Source organism: Salvelinus sp. IW2-2015, unplaced genomic scaffold (genome assembly GCF_002910315.2).
Source record: "Salvelinus sp. IW2-2015 unplaced genomic scaffold, ASM291031v2 Un_scaffold2944, whole genome shotgun sequence".
NCBI classification, from domain to species: domain Eukaryota; kingdom Metazoa; phylum Chordata; class Actinopteri; order Salmoniformes; family Salmonidae; genus Salvelinus; species Salvelinus sp. IW2-2015.
Window position 1 is genome coordinate 29,274 of NW_019944239.1, and position 16,115 is coordinate 45,388.

At 42.5% G+C, this 16,115-nt stretch overlaps 2 protein-coding genes across 5 annotated transcripts in view; one reads left to right on the plus strand and one right to left on the minus strand.

Annotated features, from left to right (window-relative positions):
• Positions 1 to 666: 666 nt before the first annotated feature.
• On the minus strand, positions 667 to 7,573 carry LOC112075027 (UBA-like domain-containing protein 1). The gene is made up of 3 exons (XM_024142083.2): positions 7,293 to 7,573; positions 6,873 to 6,932; positions 667 to 1,234 (listed from the first exon to the last, which is right to left on the minus strand). Exons 1-3 carry the CDS (start codon positions 7,398 to 7,400, stop codon positions 938 to 940), a joined length of 465 nt encoding a protein of 154 aa, XP_023997851.1. The 5' UTR covers positions 7,401 to 7,573; the 3' UTR covers positions 667 to 937.
• A 90-nt stretch (positions 7,574 to 7,663) lies between these two features.
• Positions 7,664 to 16,115, plus strand: part of LOC111981146 (E3 ubiquitin-protein ligase MGRN1) — an 8,777-nt gene continuing 325 nt past the window's right edge. The window contains exons 1-16 of one of the 4 annotated variants that reach the window (XM_024142081.2): positions 7,664 to 8,015; positions 8,305 to 8,423; positions 8,659 to 8,747; positions 9,068 to 9,214; positions 9,889 to 10,006; positions 10,107 to 10,173; positions 10,362 to 10,405; positions 10,526 to 10,573; positions 10,799 to 10,867; positions 11,108 to 11,267; positions 11,522 to 11,631; positions 11,821 to 12,035; positions 12,782 to 12,939; positions 13,117 to 13,227; positions 13,891 to 13,936; positions 14,171 to 14,259. In XM_024142081.2, coding sequence (XP_023997849.1) covers positions 7,928 to 8,015; positions 8,305 to 8,423; positions 8,659 to 8,747; positions 9,068 to 9,214; positions 9,889 to 10,006; positions 10,107 to 10,173; positions 10,362 to 10,405; positions 10,526 to 10,573; positions 10,799 to 10,867; positions 11,108 to 11,267; positions 11,522 to 11,631; positions 11,821 to 12,035; positions 12,782 to 12,939; positions 13,117 to 13,227; positions 13,891 to 13,931 — 1,584 coding nt within the window. In that variant the 5' untranslated portion in view covers positions 7,664 to 7,927 and the 3' untranslated portion in view covers positions 13,932 to 13,936; positions 14,171 to 14,259. Of the gene's footprint in view, positions 8,016 to 8,304; positions 8,424 to 8,658; positions 8,748 to 9,067; positions 9,215 to 9,888; positions 10,007 to 10,106; positions 10,174 to 10,361; positions 10,406 to 10,525; positions 10,574 to 10,798; positions 10,868 to 11,107; positions 11,268 to 11,521; positions 11,632 to 11,820; positions 12,036 to 12,781; positions 12,940 to 13,116; positions 13,228 to 13,890; positions 13,937 to 14,170; positions 14,307 to 15,754; positions 15,764 to 16,115 lie in introns of those variants that run through there. The other 3 variants (XM_024142082.2, XM_024142080.2, XM_070440743.1) reach the window with 3 other exon arrangements.

Consider the following 16,115-nt stretch of genomic DNA (forward strand, 5'->3'; position numbering starts at 1 on the left):
ATAATTTTTAACCAGTGTAAGTGTCGAATATCATGTTTCTAGTATTCTAATGTGCTTAGAAACCAACTTGATCTGCTTTTTCAAACATTGGGTAATGACTTTGACTGTCCACTCACACAATCAAGGACACCAGCTATCCAACTATGTTTAATAAGCACTTTACAAACGGCTCCTCTTATATACAGTGTTCTGTCTGCGTTGAATGCAAATGATGTTAATCTGCAATCATGGTTCAGTGTTTTTTGTATGATTTGTTTTCAGCTTTAGTGTTCAGAGGAAAAGTGAGATTAAGGTTTCTGTCTAGAGTGAACATCTTTCTTGATATTCATCTCTAAGTAGCAGACAGATAGTTTTGATACAGTGTGTTGTTGCTAGATGAAATCAGCAATTTAGGGAAAATAATAAAGATGGAAAATATATTTAAAAAAGATAGATTTAAAAAAATAAAGAAAAATAAAAAATAATAAGAAAAAAACAGCATATTGGTGATGCTGCTCAGGAACTCTCGGCTCAAAAATGTTTGGAGAAGAATGATGTTATTTATGCAGTGCACCCCCAGTATATAAGGCATCCAGTCCATTGACACCACTCCAGAAAGACAAAGGAAAGATGATGACACTGTCATACACATCAGTGTGTACAACAAGAAGATCCTTCTTCGGCACTAGTTATACAAGTCCATCTTAGTCTCTGGTTTCAGATCAATGAAAAAAAATGAAACATATGCCTAACTAAAATTGTCTGCAGATTTTACAATGTGGGGTCACATGAATGTTCATCAGCTGTATGCTCATAATTCCTCCTTTCTGTCCTCAGTGCATGTCCACAACATCGCTTCGTTTTCTGCTTTCCCTTGCAGCCAATTCATTTCTCACTTTGTCAAAGAGGACTGCCCGATATTGGTTCCTCTTGTTATCGCGAGGCCCCTGCTGTGCTCTCATCTCTCTGCCTCCATGGTAACGCTGGCCTGTTCACTGGAGGCCTGCTGAGTGACGGCTTGGGGCCACCCAGGGGGAGGCACCTGAGAGGGCAGCTGCCCAGAAGTCCACAGGCCCTGCTGCGTCTGACCTGGGGCAGAAGGGCCCATGGCCCAGTTGACCTGAGGAGGAGAGGTCGCCATGGAGGCTATGGGACTGCTGACGTTGAAGCTCTCTGAGGCCTTGAGGCGGGAGAACATGGCCAGTGCGTCTGGGAAGTTGGGAGGTGTTGCTGGTGTGTTGGCTGGAGTGTGCATCTGTGGAGAAAGGAGAGAACCATTAATAAGAGAACATCRATCTGTAAGCATTTCTGATTGCATATTTCACTACTGACTTTTGTAATTACTGGCGCATTGTCTCCAGTTCTAATTGACATGCTTGGTTTGATTTACCATCTTGACACTTATGTCCTCCCTCAACTGATCCTTAGAAGTGCCTACATCATAATAGTTGTGGAAGCGAAAAGGGAAAAATATTTTCCCTTCGAAGCCCAACTTCCTCAGACTGACCCCTTGTCTTTCCACCAAATTCTACATCCTGCCCTGAGTCTGCCCTCTCAGCTGACACTACAGAGAGCAGGCCCTAGGAGACTGCTCTGTGACTGCCAAACACAGGACCAGTCAGCCAAAACAAACACCATTCTATGAGTAAGAACCTAAGAGGGTCCAWAGGAATCGTACCTTCCAGGACGTAAAAGGTCAAAGCAACCAGTGTTAGGATTCACCCCAACCATCTGAAGGCTACCAGACTGTCTGTTTTCTCATTGTGTGGACAGGATATCCACCACATAATAGATTATGCAATATCTCAAACAGTCATGTGGTTTGTAGTGGAACTAGAGGAAATAGATACCCTCCCCYCAAGTCACATGCTTGCCTTCAGAATAGGTTTTGACTGCGGTAAACATATTTCTTTAGGAGGATTGTCAGACAATTTAACTACATTTTGTTAATGAGAGCTGAAATATGTACAAGAAGAAAAAGATGTCCACAGGCTAATTAAGAAATTCTTATTACTTGATAAGAACATTAGTGGAGTATCCCACACATATGGATTTCTAAGGTTTCTATGGTGCAGTAAGAATGAATGAGTTAATGAATGAATGAACAAACATTGGATTTCCCACAGGCATTAGCGTTGAGCTGCTTCAATAGGAACGAGACGTGCCTTTATTCAACGTAATCATTTATGATGCGCAGTGAACCATAAAGCTAGTGTGTGCATTGCTCAGTTCAGGACAAGYATGTCTTTGTACAAAAAACGGGTCAGCAGCAGCCATAGTAGCATAAGGCTGGCTGCTTCAGAAATGTMATTTTGCAGATCACTGGTAGCCTACATTTGCTTCAGTCATAACATAGCAATAAATTGTAAGTGATCATAACAGACTTCCTGTCAACTGACACACATGGCGGCAATAAAACAATGATCTAAGTGTAATGGGTGCGTGTCGGTGGCAGGGAAGTCAGGCGCAGGAAAACGAATTTGGTATAAACTGAGTCGTTTAATAAGTGCTCATAAAACTCCAAAAAACAAAATTTACAAAAAAATTATATAAGTGGGTACAAACCTCGTCGCACACCGACACATGACTTGCACATAACTTACAATAAAAACAATCTCCGACAAGGACATGAGGGGAAACAGAGGGTTAAATACACAACATGTAATTGATGGGATTGGAACCAGGTGTGAAGGAAGACAAGACAAAACCAATAGAAAATGAAAAATGAAAAATGGATCAGTGATGGCTAGAAGGTCGGTGACGTCGACCGCCGAACACCGCCTGAACAAGGAGAGGGACCGACTTCGGCAGAAGTCGTGACACTAAGATATGATTTAGAATTATATTTCTTTATACTATATCTGTTTACAAAACGGTTAAAACTGTACAGCTGAAAAACACATATAATACAAAAGCCTTCTCCGTTATCTGACCACAATAACAAGACAGCCTGGTATGTGTGGGAGTTTCCACTCCTTTACATTGAAAGAGGTCAGCAGTGTATAGGGAGAAGGGTGTTGAAGGGGTTGGCTATGTGGACACACAGGGTGTGGGCCTCAGTGTGTGGCAGCTGCTCAGTCAGATCAGCTGGCTCTGTACACATAAACACACAGGAGACCGGCRGTGTATTTTCTCATCTGGAGCTGCAAAGTTGCTATAGAAACAGTCCTGTTTGATAGGGATGGATCCTGTAATAGCAGCTGCAGCCAGGGAAACAGTACAAGAGAGCTTGTTTTAGAGAGTGTGGTCTTTCTCATCCCTTTTCCTATTGTTTATTGTCAGTTTGCCATATTTGTGGCTCAGAATAAACAATGGCAAACTGTACCCTGTGCTAAAGCCCTGCATCCTACCAACCAGCATTGTCCATTTTAAACAAATGTGCTATTGTACACCAGGCAGTCTACTCTACCATTGTTCAAAGGGCTTGTAAACAGACACATTCTCCTTTCAAAATGATATCCCGCATCAGAGCACATCTAACTGTAGACACTAAACGTCTAATAGCATCCCAAATAGTAATAACAAGGGTAGTAGAACAGTTTACAAAAGCTGTTTCTTTTGGACGATGTTATGAAGACTCTTTAACTGACTCGATTCATGACTGCCACAGACCTCCTGGCATCCTAAACATTGACTGGGACATTGTGATACGCCACACGTCTACAATATTGCCACCAGCCTATGCCTTATTAGCCTGCTGTAGTTAAAACCCCTATGTGCATTTCAATCATGAGGGACGTAATCATCTGTGGATGTAACATCCCATAAGCACGTTGAGTTTCAACACTGACCTCCATCGTGTGATCTACAAGATAAAAGTGTTGAGGGCATCATGGGTAATCTGTCTTTCGTGAGGCTGCACCTTTTTCAGAGCTGTTTCACTAACTCACAGTCACCCTACACAATGTCTGTTTCCATGTATGTGGTCAACTGTCCAACGAGACGAAAGAAAGGAAATTCAGACATCACGCGTCACGTGATACACAGCTTACATTACTGTGTCCTGTATCAACAAATCAATCTCACCAACCTCCAACACAAACAGGTCAATGAGCAACCATAGAGTGAGTCAATAATTAACCCAACACAGTCCCTTGTTGTTATTATACAGCCAGGGATAGATTAATATACAGATGCTGGTTTGTCATGTCAACTTGTTCAAGTGACAAGTGTCATTTTAAACCAAGGTCACAGTGCTCTTCATAACAATACAACCACTACTGACAACAGAAACAATACCTTTCAAAAACATGACCTTTAATAGCCTTGGGTGTAACAGAGTTAATTTCGTAACCTCACTTCCCAGCTTGAAATGTCTCCACATCATGTTACATGTGCATTGGGCCTCTCCTACGCTTGGCCTTTCTGCACTGGTCTGTTTAAGGACACAGTGGGCACATACTGCACCGTAGTTAACCTGTCAACCAATTGTCAATGAAAGGGGCTCAACTTAACCTTATGCCACGCCTGACAGCCAACCCCTAATGTAAACAGACCACGCCAGATGTATTGCCAATGTCACTGCTTCTTATCAAATCTAATGTCTGCCCACATCCTGTTTATTTTCATCAGTTTGAAAATGAAAAAATGAAAATAGAAGCAGAATGAGATCACTGGGAAATGGCAGACCCAGTTGTAGGTTATGAGAGRTAAGGTTCTAGACCTAAATAAGCTGATATSTTATTGCTCATGAAGCCAGATGTTGTTTCGAAGGAGGAAATCTACAGGCCAAATGGAAAATCTACATGACAAATGGCCTAGAATAAACTGTGCTAATGTCCTGTTATACATGTGTCAACATTTGAACACTGTCATTAAAAGACAATGTATGTACAGTTGAAGTCGGAAGTTTACATACACTTAGGTTTGAGTCATTAAAACTTGTTTTTCAACCACTCCACAAATTTCTTGTTAACAAACTATAGTTTTGGCAAGTCGATTAGGACATCTACTTTGTGCATGACACAAGTAATTGTTCCAACAATGTTTACAGACAGATTATTTAACTTATAATTCACTGTATCACAATTCCAGTGGGTCAGAAGTTTACATACACTAAGTTGACTGTGCCTTTAAACAGTTTGGAAAATTCCAGAAAATGATGTCATGGCTTTAGAAGCTTCTGATAGGCTAATTGACAACATTTGAGTCAATTGGAGGTGTACCTGTGGATGTATTTCAAGGCCTACCTTCAAACTCAGTGCGTCTTTGCTTGACATCATGGGAAAATCAAAAGAAATCAGCCAAGACCTCAGAAAGAAAATTGTAGACCTTCACAAGTCTGGTTCATCCTTGGGAGCAATATCCAAACGCCTGAAGGTACCACGTTCATCTGTACAAACAATAGTACGCAAGTATAAACACCATGGGACCATGCAGCCGTCATACCGCTCAAGAAGCAGAACAACAGCAAAGGACCTTGTGAAGATGCTGGAGGAAACAGGTACAAAAGTATCTATATCCACAGTAAAACGAGTCCAATATCGACATAACCTGAAAGACCGCTCAGCAAGGAAGAAGCCACTGCTCCAAAACGCCATAGAAAAGCCAGACTACGGTTTGCAACTGCACATGGAGACAAAGATCGTACTTTTTGGAGAAATGTCCTCTGGTCTGATGAAATAAAAATAGAACTGTTTGGCCATAATGACCATYGTTATGTTTGGAGGAAAAAGGGGGAGTCTTGCAAGCCGAAGAACACCATCCCAACCGTGAAGCACGGGGGTGGCAGCATCGTGTTGTGGGGGTGCTTTGCTGCAGGAGGGACTAGTGCACTTCACAAAATAGATGGCATCATGACGGAGGAAAATTATGTGGATATATTGAAGCAACATCTCAAGACATCAGTCAGGAAGTTAAAGCTTTCTCGCAAATGGGTCTTCCAAATGGACAATGACCCCAAGCATACTTCCAAAGTTGTGGCAAAATGGCTTAAAGGCAACAAAGTCAAGGTATTGGAGTGGCCATCACAAAACCATACCTCAATCCTATAGACAATTTGTGGGCAGAACTGAAAAAGCGTGTGCGAGCAAGGAGGTCTACAAACCTGACTCAGTTACACCAGCTCTGTCAGGAGGAATGGGCCAAAATTCACCCAACTTATTGTAGGAAGCTTGTGGAAGGCTACCCGAAATGTTTGACCCAAGTTAAACAATTTAAAGGCAACGCTACCAAATACTAATTGAGTGTATGTAAACTTCTGACCCACTGGGAATGTGATGAAAGAAATAAAAACTGAAATAAATTATTCTCTCTACTATTATTCTGATATTTCACATTCTTAAAATAAAGTGGTGATCCTAACTGACCTAAAACAGGGAATTTTTACTCTGATTAAATGTCAGGAATTGTGAAAAAAAGTTTAAATGTATTTGGCTAAGGTGTATGTAAACTTCCGACTTCAACTGTATGTTTTGTATAGTATGTATCATAAGTGCTGTAGCACTGAAATCATATTATTTAATTTTTTTACTTTATTTTTTTTTACTAAAACAATGTTMACTTTTCCTGGAACCACCCTCTCCCACTCGACACATTTTCAAGGCTTCAATTGAAGAAAAAGTATAGTAGCAGTACAGATCATTCATAACTCACATGACTTCATTAGCCGACTATAAGTATTAGAAACATAGCAGCCTATCATGTCACCGTTCATGTGAAAGAACACAGTAAGTAATTAGCTACAGTACATGACAAGGCACTATGAACAACGTGGCCAATGTGTGTTTATTTTTGTCAGGCTTGTGTTTCGGTACAACACGGCGGACACGGACGACAAGGGCATGAATATAAATATAATCATAGATGTTGCAATAATCATTATCATAATGTAATAATAATAATACATCAATCATTCATTGTTAACAATAATACTGTAGGTTTTCTATACTTACCATTTGATGATGGTGACTGTATGGAATATTGGTTTCTTGAAAAAAGGCACTTAATGCAGTCTATTGAAAAATAAAATGTATGTGTCAATAAGCAACAGTCCAGTGTGCATTACACATATGATAGCCTATTGCAGACAGATACAACCTAAATTGATATTCTACTATCTGCTGTGAAAATGTTATATTGTGCCATTAGGCTGCTGAATACCATAGTTAGCTACATTTTCATTGCATAATAKCATTAGCCCACTGGGATGTTATAAAGATAACCARATTATTTTACAAATGATTGGCATTACTGTATTAATTAGATGCATTTAATCAATGACTCTGAGAAACAGACACAGACTGATTTCTGTAACTGATCTATCTTCCAYGCACCAAACTCAGACCATTGTCAAGAAGAAAAGGTTCCCATACCTCGAACTGCCAATGTGCCGCTTGTAGAAGCTGTTTCGCTTGGTCTGCCGCGCATCCAGCAGTCAGGACGAACTGATTTATCATAACTTGGTGCTTTAGATCATCCATATTTGCAGAAGAGGGCTATTCTAAACCTTTCCCCTTGGTTTGGTGCTCAGTCCTTGAGGTTATTCTCCCTTGCATTAGCCTTTCCTCTCATCGACCATGGAGACAGCACAGTCAGCAGTGAAAACTCATATATTTACTCTATGAACTATGTTCAGTGTCCTGAGCACCCCTCTGATCCGCAGCGCGAGAGCGCAAATCAGAGCGATGGGGAGGGGCGATCAGTAGGTCGGTGACAGAAAGAACTACAAGTTCCTAACACCATGTAGTTTGACGTTTCAYACATCAGAAGGCTTTTGGCTAGAAACTTGTGTTTATTTTCTTTAGCGGACACCCAGTTATCCTTGGTTCTATCGTTATTCTTGACAGGTACACAGTTGGATATATACGTGGCTGTGTAATACCGAAGAAAGTCTAAAACTTGTTACAAAACTGTCCCTTGGACGATAAATACACTAGCGTAGGGGCTAGTWACGTTAGTAGTTAGCCAAGTATTTAGCTAATTAGCTAGCTAGCAACAACAAGGAAAGATGGGGTCGATTCTTAGCCGGAGAATCGCTGGCGTTGAGGATATTGATATCCAGGCGAATTCTGCGTACAGATTTCCACCGAAATCGGGTAAATATAGCTATTAATTTGGATTGAAACACTAAAACTCGAACTATAGCTAACGCTGCTAACGTCAGTTAAACTGACATCATCAGCTCCCAACATTATAGGCCTAACGTTACATGTGAACGCTATAAATGGTTAATTGTATGATATTCAGTCGTGGTGAGATGTTTATTTGATGAGGCAGGGATGAGTTGTACATCGGTGCCCTGATCTTGTCCTGATTAAAGATAGGCCTTCCATCCTGATTTTATCCTGGTTCTAATCTAGTCACATACTTCTATTTTCTTTTAAGGGAATTACTTTGCCAGCCATTTTTTCATGGGAGGGGAGAAATTTGACACTCCCCATCCAGAGGGTTACCTATTTGGAGARAACATGGATCTGAACTTCCTTGGAAATAGGCCTGTACAAGTAAGGACAAACAAGTTCGCTATACAATGGCAAAGGTTCTTAGCTATGTTAAGTTTTTCATCTTGCAAGCTGCTGACAGATAAGTAACATGTWCAGCATATTAGTTGAAGTGGAAGTTCAGGAGTAGTCCTTGATTCACATCCCCYAKGCTATTGGTTAGGCTAAAGCATTTGAAGTTTATCTGCATTGGGCTGTTCTTTTCTTAGACTAGTTGTCGTGTCTCACCTTTGCTTAGTTTCCGTACGTGACCCCGGCACCCCATGAGCCTGTGAAGACCCTGAGAAGTCTGRTCAATATCAGAAAGGACTCCCTGCGCTTGGTCAGGTGAGGAAAAACACCATCATATTCTACAGCAAGTAGTCTTCAGACTAACCTTAACCTCATTTGTTTTTCTACGTGGTTTTCATTGTCAAGTRATTCGGGTCAAGAATCCTGGCTGATTGAGCTTCGCTTAACATCTATTCACTGTACTTGTTTAGGCCTACGTTTAATTTGATATTGACATGCCTTCATAAGTGTGGKGCATGAGGGATTTTTTTGTTGTTAACTTAATCATAGCTTCAGTTTCAAAGTTATGTCATTTTGAAATTGGCCACTTGAAAAAGCTAGCCTAACATTGTTTTGTTCGTCTGCTTGACTACTAGGTACAAAGATGACACTGATGCTCCAGTAGAGGAAGGAGGGAAGCCAAAGGTTCTGTATGGTGTGGAGTTCACATTTGACGCTGATGCTCGTGTGGCTATCACCCTGTATTGCCAAGCTTTTGAGGAATTCACCAATGGGATGGCAATGTATGTACGAGTCTGATTCAGAAACCTTTTCATTTACATAATAGACTATGTTTAGCCTCAATATGCTATTTCTAAGTCATTCACTAATTAGAAATACATATTTTCTTCCACTGTCTCTTGCTCCCAAATATCTAACTAAATACAATCCAGCATTTTTCATTTCTCATTTGAAATTAAATCCATGCCTTTTATCTGTTTCTGAAGATGTGCAGTGAAATTGTTTTATTCACTTTAAAGACACGTTGTATAAGATCACTTATGATAGTGGCCAATATGGCCAATGTACAGCATAGCACGCCAGTCTCCAAAAAGCAGACTGGGAGATATACAATGGGTCCTTAGCAACCGCCTGTCTCCATGGATACGCATGTCATCTGAAGAGGGAATTAATATAATAGTTTATGCTGAGGTCATTATGTGAGTGGATGGATGTGTTTCTGCCTTTTTTTTTGCATGTTTTTTTATTGAGCTTTTCCATTGACAAATTTAAGAGGGAAAATTCGGAAATTGATTTTATTTAGGCCTAATGCTGTTTTTCATTATTTGTGGTCGAAGAAAGAGCTTTCAACAAGAGATCTGAAAAAGAMCATCTTATATTTCCTGGATATACTAAATTAACTTTGATAGTTTTTGTATTGATAAGATATTGACATCACTGTTTCTGTCCTGTGTAGGTACAACCCAAAGGGCCCAGCCCTGGTTTCTGAGACTGTACACTATAAGAGGGGTGTGAGCCAACATTTCTCCCTGCCTTCTTTCAAAATCGATTTCACCGACTGGAAGGAGGAGGATGTGAGTATATCTGGGCAGCAGCACTCAATCCTGTGGAGTGATGTCACCAGCTGACAGTTGATAAACTCATCTGTTGTCACCATTTATTTTATCTTTACAGCTGAACTTTGAGCTGGACCGGGGTGTTTTCCCCATGGTGATCCAAGCTGTGGTGGATGAAGGGGATGGTAGGTGGTCCAAACGGTTGACGCTGATGTTAATGTTCTGCGCTCCATATATAATTCAAGGCTGACTTAATAACAAACTTAGTTGKCAACTGTCTCTCCGCTGTACCACAATAGCAGGTGCTAGATTAGACATTCTGTATGCACAGAGTACAGTAATCCCTTATGAATTAGTGTTTGTCCTTTTCCAGATTGCTTTGGACATGCACATGTGCTGCTGGCAGCCTTTGAGAGAGTAAGTAACTCATTGTGTCGATTGAGTGGAAGAGGACAGTGTTTGAATTTGACTCAAATTTGCATCCCGCGTCTGATGTCACACAAATATGTGAAGTAAACACCATTTCTTCCTTTCAAGCATGTGGATGGCAGTTTCTCCGTCAAGCCTCTGAAGCAGAAGCAAATTGTAAGTTAATACAAGTTAATCCATGTCTTCTCTATTATATTAGTAGATTATTTAAAATACAAAATGCCTGAATAACAAAAACATGTTAATTTACAACACATACATTTGTTAGCATGTGTGCTTACTTCCTCTTTATCCCCTATGGGACATAAGGCTACAATGTGTTCCTCTCATCATTCTCTGTCCTTGGCCACGTGTTGTTGCCATGTGTGCTCTCTGTTATAGGTGGATCGTGTGAGCTACCTGCTGCAGGAGATCTATGGAATTGAAAACAAAAATAACCAAGAGACCAAGGTTGTTATTCCAGAACTCACCAGGAACACTTTTTGTAGATGCATACAGTAGATTTATTTAACATGAATTTACAAAGGCTGTTGGAAAGCAACACATTTTTACATTATAGAGGTGTAACCACACCTGAATCTTTCAGGAATGTGGCTCATTTTGCTGTAGGTTTTCAGACCGTTGGTTTGCGTAGTAAATTTCTTTCTACATGTTCATCACTCTTCACAAATGTTTTTTGGTTCTCTGCAGCCATCGGAGGATGAGAACAGTGACAACAGCAATGAGTGTGTTGTTTGTCTGTCAGACCTCCGAGACACCATCATTCTGCCCTGCAGACACCTGTGTCTCTGCAACTCCTGTGCTGACACCCTGCGTTACCAGGCCAACAACTGTCCTATCTGCAGACTGCGTAAGGAGCGATGCTAGTTTGTTTCCAATAGGCTTCCAACTGGGATTTCATGCCTTAGCTAATAGGAAATAGACCTGCCAKGCTGCCATGTTTCAGAGCTCAGCGAGAGAGACACCTAATGGACGTGGAGATGAATGCCCTGTGTGGACTGAGCTGATTTAAGGAAAATGCTGTAAAGTTGACATTTTAGTGAAGATGCAGTCACATTTGACAGTGTGTAGTGTAATCAGTGTTTGGTCTGTCTCTCTCCCCAGCCTTCCGAGCCTTGCTGCAGATCAGAGCTGTGAGGAAGAAGCCTGGGCCGCTGTCYCCTGTGTCGTTCAGCCCTGTACTGGCTCAGACCATGGACCATGATGAGCACTCGGTACGGCGCAAACGACCCAGGCATTTGTTGTTAATACACACATGGCATCATTTGTGTCAAGGATTGTTTCTTTTTCTACTTGTATTTAACGAAACTCAACTCCATCACGATGCAATTACAAAGCCTTTAATAAATGGCTGTGAATGACTAGTGAAGATATGAGCAGTCTTTCTGTGTGCATCTCTCCAGAGCTCAGACTCGGTTCCCCCAGGCTTTGAGCCCATCTCTCTGCTGGAGGCCCTGAACGGCCTGCACTCTGTGTCCCCCTCCATCCCCCCCGCCCCCCTCTACGATGATATTAACTTCTCTGGGAGCCTGGTAGGGGAGGGTCGGCCGCTGGGCTCCCCAGAACACTCCGGTGACGGGGGCCTGCAGAAGGGCAAAGTCAGCAAGTCACCTGACAGGTAATCCTGGGACACAAGGGTAGTAACAAGCCCAGTTCACTTTCTCCTCCATCTGAGATGGACCATCTCCTTGAAATGTGCACTCGTACCCTACACTCCCCCTCATTGATTTAAAATGGACAGGTGTAAGSGAAGATGGTGGAACCTCCCTCCAGCGAATATTTAAACCAATCCAATGCTTTGAAATCTTTTGAGGTAGRGTGAACCAGGGCACACTTTAGGAAGAAGGGGGAGACACTGAAGTGGGCTAAAGTCCCAGTGCTGCTCTCTACAGTCCAGGTGCCTGCTACTGTAATTTTTCACACCATTACCATTTGATTTGAACAGTCTCTAACTTGGAGCATATACAATTTTGAATTATTTAGTTTTAGTATGGAGTTAATAGCCCTGACAGATTAACTGCCAGGATGGATTTGCTTGTTGACATTGGGTTTGACTCTGGATTGATTACTCATCAGTTTGTGTAACAGCTGGCCCAGGGTCAGAATAAAGAGTGTCCGTATGTTGTGGTGAGYTGCTGCTAGAGGTCTTCTCCTGTATCCAGCACCATGCTACAAACTGATTAGACGGCGTGTCCTTGGCAATCCATCCAGTTGACATTGCTGAGCCTTGCCAACCTGCAGAAAATAAACTTACTAGGACAACAGTACAGAGTGCAGTCTGTTTATTATAAAGCTTCACGTCGGTTGTAAAAGTGTTTTTTTGTTTATCAATGTCACCTCATTGTAAGTGTTTGACCCCCGCAGCACCCTGAGGTCGCCCTCATCACCCATCCAGGAGGAGGATGAGGAGAAGCTGTCTGAGATGTCGGACGCCCAGCCTCACACACTGCTCTCCAGCAGCCCAGCTCCCACCGAGGCCACTGCAGCCGAGGATGTACCGGAGTCCATCTCCCCAGATGATGGTGAGTTCTGTCATGCTCTGAATGCACGTAGTTAGCGGTCCAGTCTACATCAAGTTCGGGTAGGTGACCCCTCCAAATAATGACTTGAAATACCTACCAGGGTACATTGCAAACCAGTGTAAGGACATTTAGGTCTTGTTGTGACCTTGTCTCTCCCTCCTGTCGTGGGTGGTACAGAGGACAGGCTGCACTCTGGAGGAGAGAGAGAGATCCTTCAGGACTACAGCAGTGAACACAGCAGCCTGACCAAAACAGAGAGTGACCCGCCAGGGGACCTGTCTCTGCCAGGTAAGCTAATAATAACACAAGGCCCAGGCCCGTGCGTATCTGTGCRCGTGTGCATGATTGTGTATGKTTGTCTGGATATWWAAGATATTCTCTGGTTCTTTTGTATACTTTTYAGCCAGTAGTTCTGAAAGTAGCGYCCATGAGCCAAAAGTGGCCCCAGAAAATTGCATACTCTGTCACATATATGTACAGATATGTGCATCATGTCTCTCTCTCGGTCTACTGTGTGCGTGTTGCTAGCTGTCACTCCCTTAGCAAGCTGAAGATCATTGGCTGAAACTTTAATTGCTAGGGGGCTGGCCCATGTGGGGGTAAATGTAGGGAAAATGGCGCTGCACAGCTTCCAGAAAACAGTCAAACTAGGGATTTCTTGGCTAGTTCTGCTCATAGAGAAGAACAAACAGCATGAACTACACATTAACACAAAAAACGGGAACCTTGAAAAATACTTACTAGTTGCCAAAGTACCAGAGCATGTCTTTAATGCTCAAACCAATTGTTAACATACATTTTTCATTGCACGTATAACACCTTTTGGCTCTTTTTCTCTTTATTCTCCCATGCGTTCAGTCCCCCAGCTTTGCATCTAACCTGTGTGCTGTTTGTTCTTCTCTGTTTCCTTACTCCCTGCCCTGTCCCTTTACCTGGCCTTGCTATGGCCAGCTCTAGGTCCTGATGCCTGCTCTATTGGTGTGGAGGAATAAATGTGGTATGTAGGACTTCTCTGTCCTGTCTTTACCTGTCTCGTTGCTTCAGAGAAACCGATTCCTCGCTATCTGTCAGATTCAGGACAGTTGGTTAAAAATCTGCTGCAGGTTATAACTCTGTTTATCATGCAAATTGACAGCAAGATTGTATTGATAAGTATCCAATTGTTTAGATTTGATTTCACCGGAGTAAGAGATCCTCTTGTTTAATTGGATCATGCTCCTTRTGTCCACAGGGTCATCAGAGAGCCTGAAGAGTCAGAGTACCAACTGCTCCAGCCAGCCCCTCCTGTGTCCCCCCAGCAGCCTTCACATGGAGGATGAGCAACTTGACCCCTAACCTCTGGGCCCAACGCTTCTCCCTCTCTGGCGGAGTCCACCCCGATCTCGCCTACATGGGAGTGTCTCGATGACCAATGTACTTTGATACTCTGCCTACATTTTGGTAAGCGTGGTTAGCTCTAGCTTACAAAGCCATGGTTTAGGATTCGCGTGATGCTGTAATCTTTTGTCACTTCCCATCAAGGTACACTTCAACTTGAGATACGGAAATCTAAAAACAAAAATCCAGAAAACTCCACATTTATTGATTTTTAAGTAATTAATTTGCATCTTATTTTGCATGACATAAGTATTTGATTACATGTCAGAAAAGCCAGAACTTAATATTTGTCACTCTCATTAGAACGGCTGTGCTATATGCAATTTGAGGAGAATCATACCGTTTCCTGGTTGTTCTTGACCAGGTTGCACCCACACTGCCAGCAGGGCTATTGTTGGCACACGATCCTCCCATACAGTACCTTCTCCAGATTCCTTCAGGTTTTTTTTGGTTGTGTCTGTCGCCCTGGCGCCAATACGAAATTGACTTTCAGAGTTCCCTCGCAGAGAGGGACTTTTTCTGATAATTGGCGTTTCAGGTCTGAGCAGCACTGGTCTCTTAGAGAGACCACTTTCACAAGTTGACCCCTTGTAGAAGTCGTCTTACGGAGCCACTCCTTAGTTGCGCTGGCATGTGTTCTTTGGGGTCGTTGCCCTCAATGCCTGGAAAGACCCAGCCACGGACCCATCTCAGTATGCTCTGTGACTGAGGGAAGGAGGTTGTTGGGCCCAAGATGCTCGTCGTCCAATGGGGATTAGACGAGGATTAGGCACCCATCCATCCTCTCTCTCGAAGTACACTCGCCACGAGCTTCCCATGTGCAGTTGTTGCACATAGTCACCCTTTCTGCACCAGGGAAAAGCATCCCCAAAGAATGTTATTGTTTTTCCCTTCCTCCAGTGCTTCACGTTGGATTGGTGTTCGGTTGGCTTGATAGCTCTATTCCCTTGCTCTCCTATCCTTCCTAAAAAGACGGCAGAGTGCGAGTTTTATAGACTCAAACCAGGGCTCTATATTATTTTGCTAACTACAACTCAAGATTAAAAAACCACACTCAGGAAAACAAGGAGGATTTTTAAAAACACAAAAAAAAAAATTACCATGGACCTTCTTCCATCCTCCTCTCTGTGAACTCTAATGTTCGCCCAGTAATGGTCATTGGCCAGATAACCATTCAGACGGGAGGCCTGGGAGCAATGTGTTGCTGGCTTGAGTAGTGAAGTGGTGGACCTTGCCGATAAAAAGACCCAAAAATCTAAGAACTAAGAATTAAACCACATCATTGGAATCATGATAGCGGAACTCCTCAATTATACAAAAGTGTTGCAGACTTATTAGGCCAAGCAGTCCATCTTTTTGCTGAATGTCGCTCTAGCCAATTCTCATACTTTCTTACTTTTCTCCTCCCTTCGTGGTCAAATAGCCCGGCGTACACGAGGCTTTCCACGTCCCCCAGGCAGTTGGTTGCATTCTGAAGGCCTCGATTGTTGTGTGTCCTAGTGTTTGGATTGTATCTTACATCATGATTTCTATGATTTACTCCCTGCCCTGTTCCAGTCCCATTACATAGTTACTCTGGCAGGACTATTCCGCGATTGGGTGACATTAGGGGCCAGCTCTAGGTCCTGATGCCTGCTCTATTGGTGTGGAGGAATAATGTGGTATGTAGGACTTCTCTGTCCTGTCTTTACTTCTGTCTGTTCGTTGCTTCAGAGAAACCGATTCCTCGCATCTGTCAGATTCAGGACAGTTGGTTAAAAATCTGCTGGCAGGTTTTAACTCTGTTTATCATGCAAATT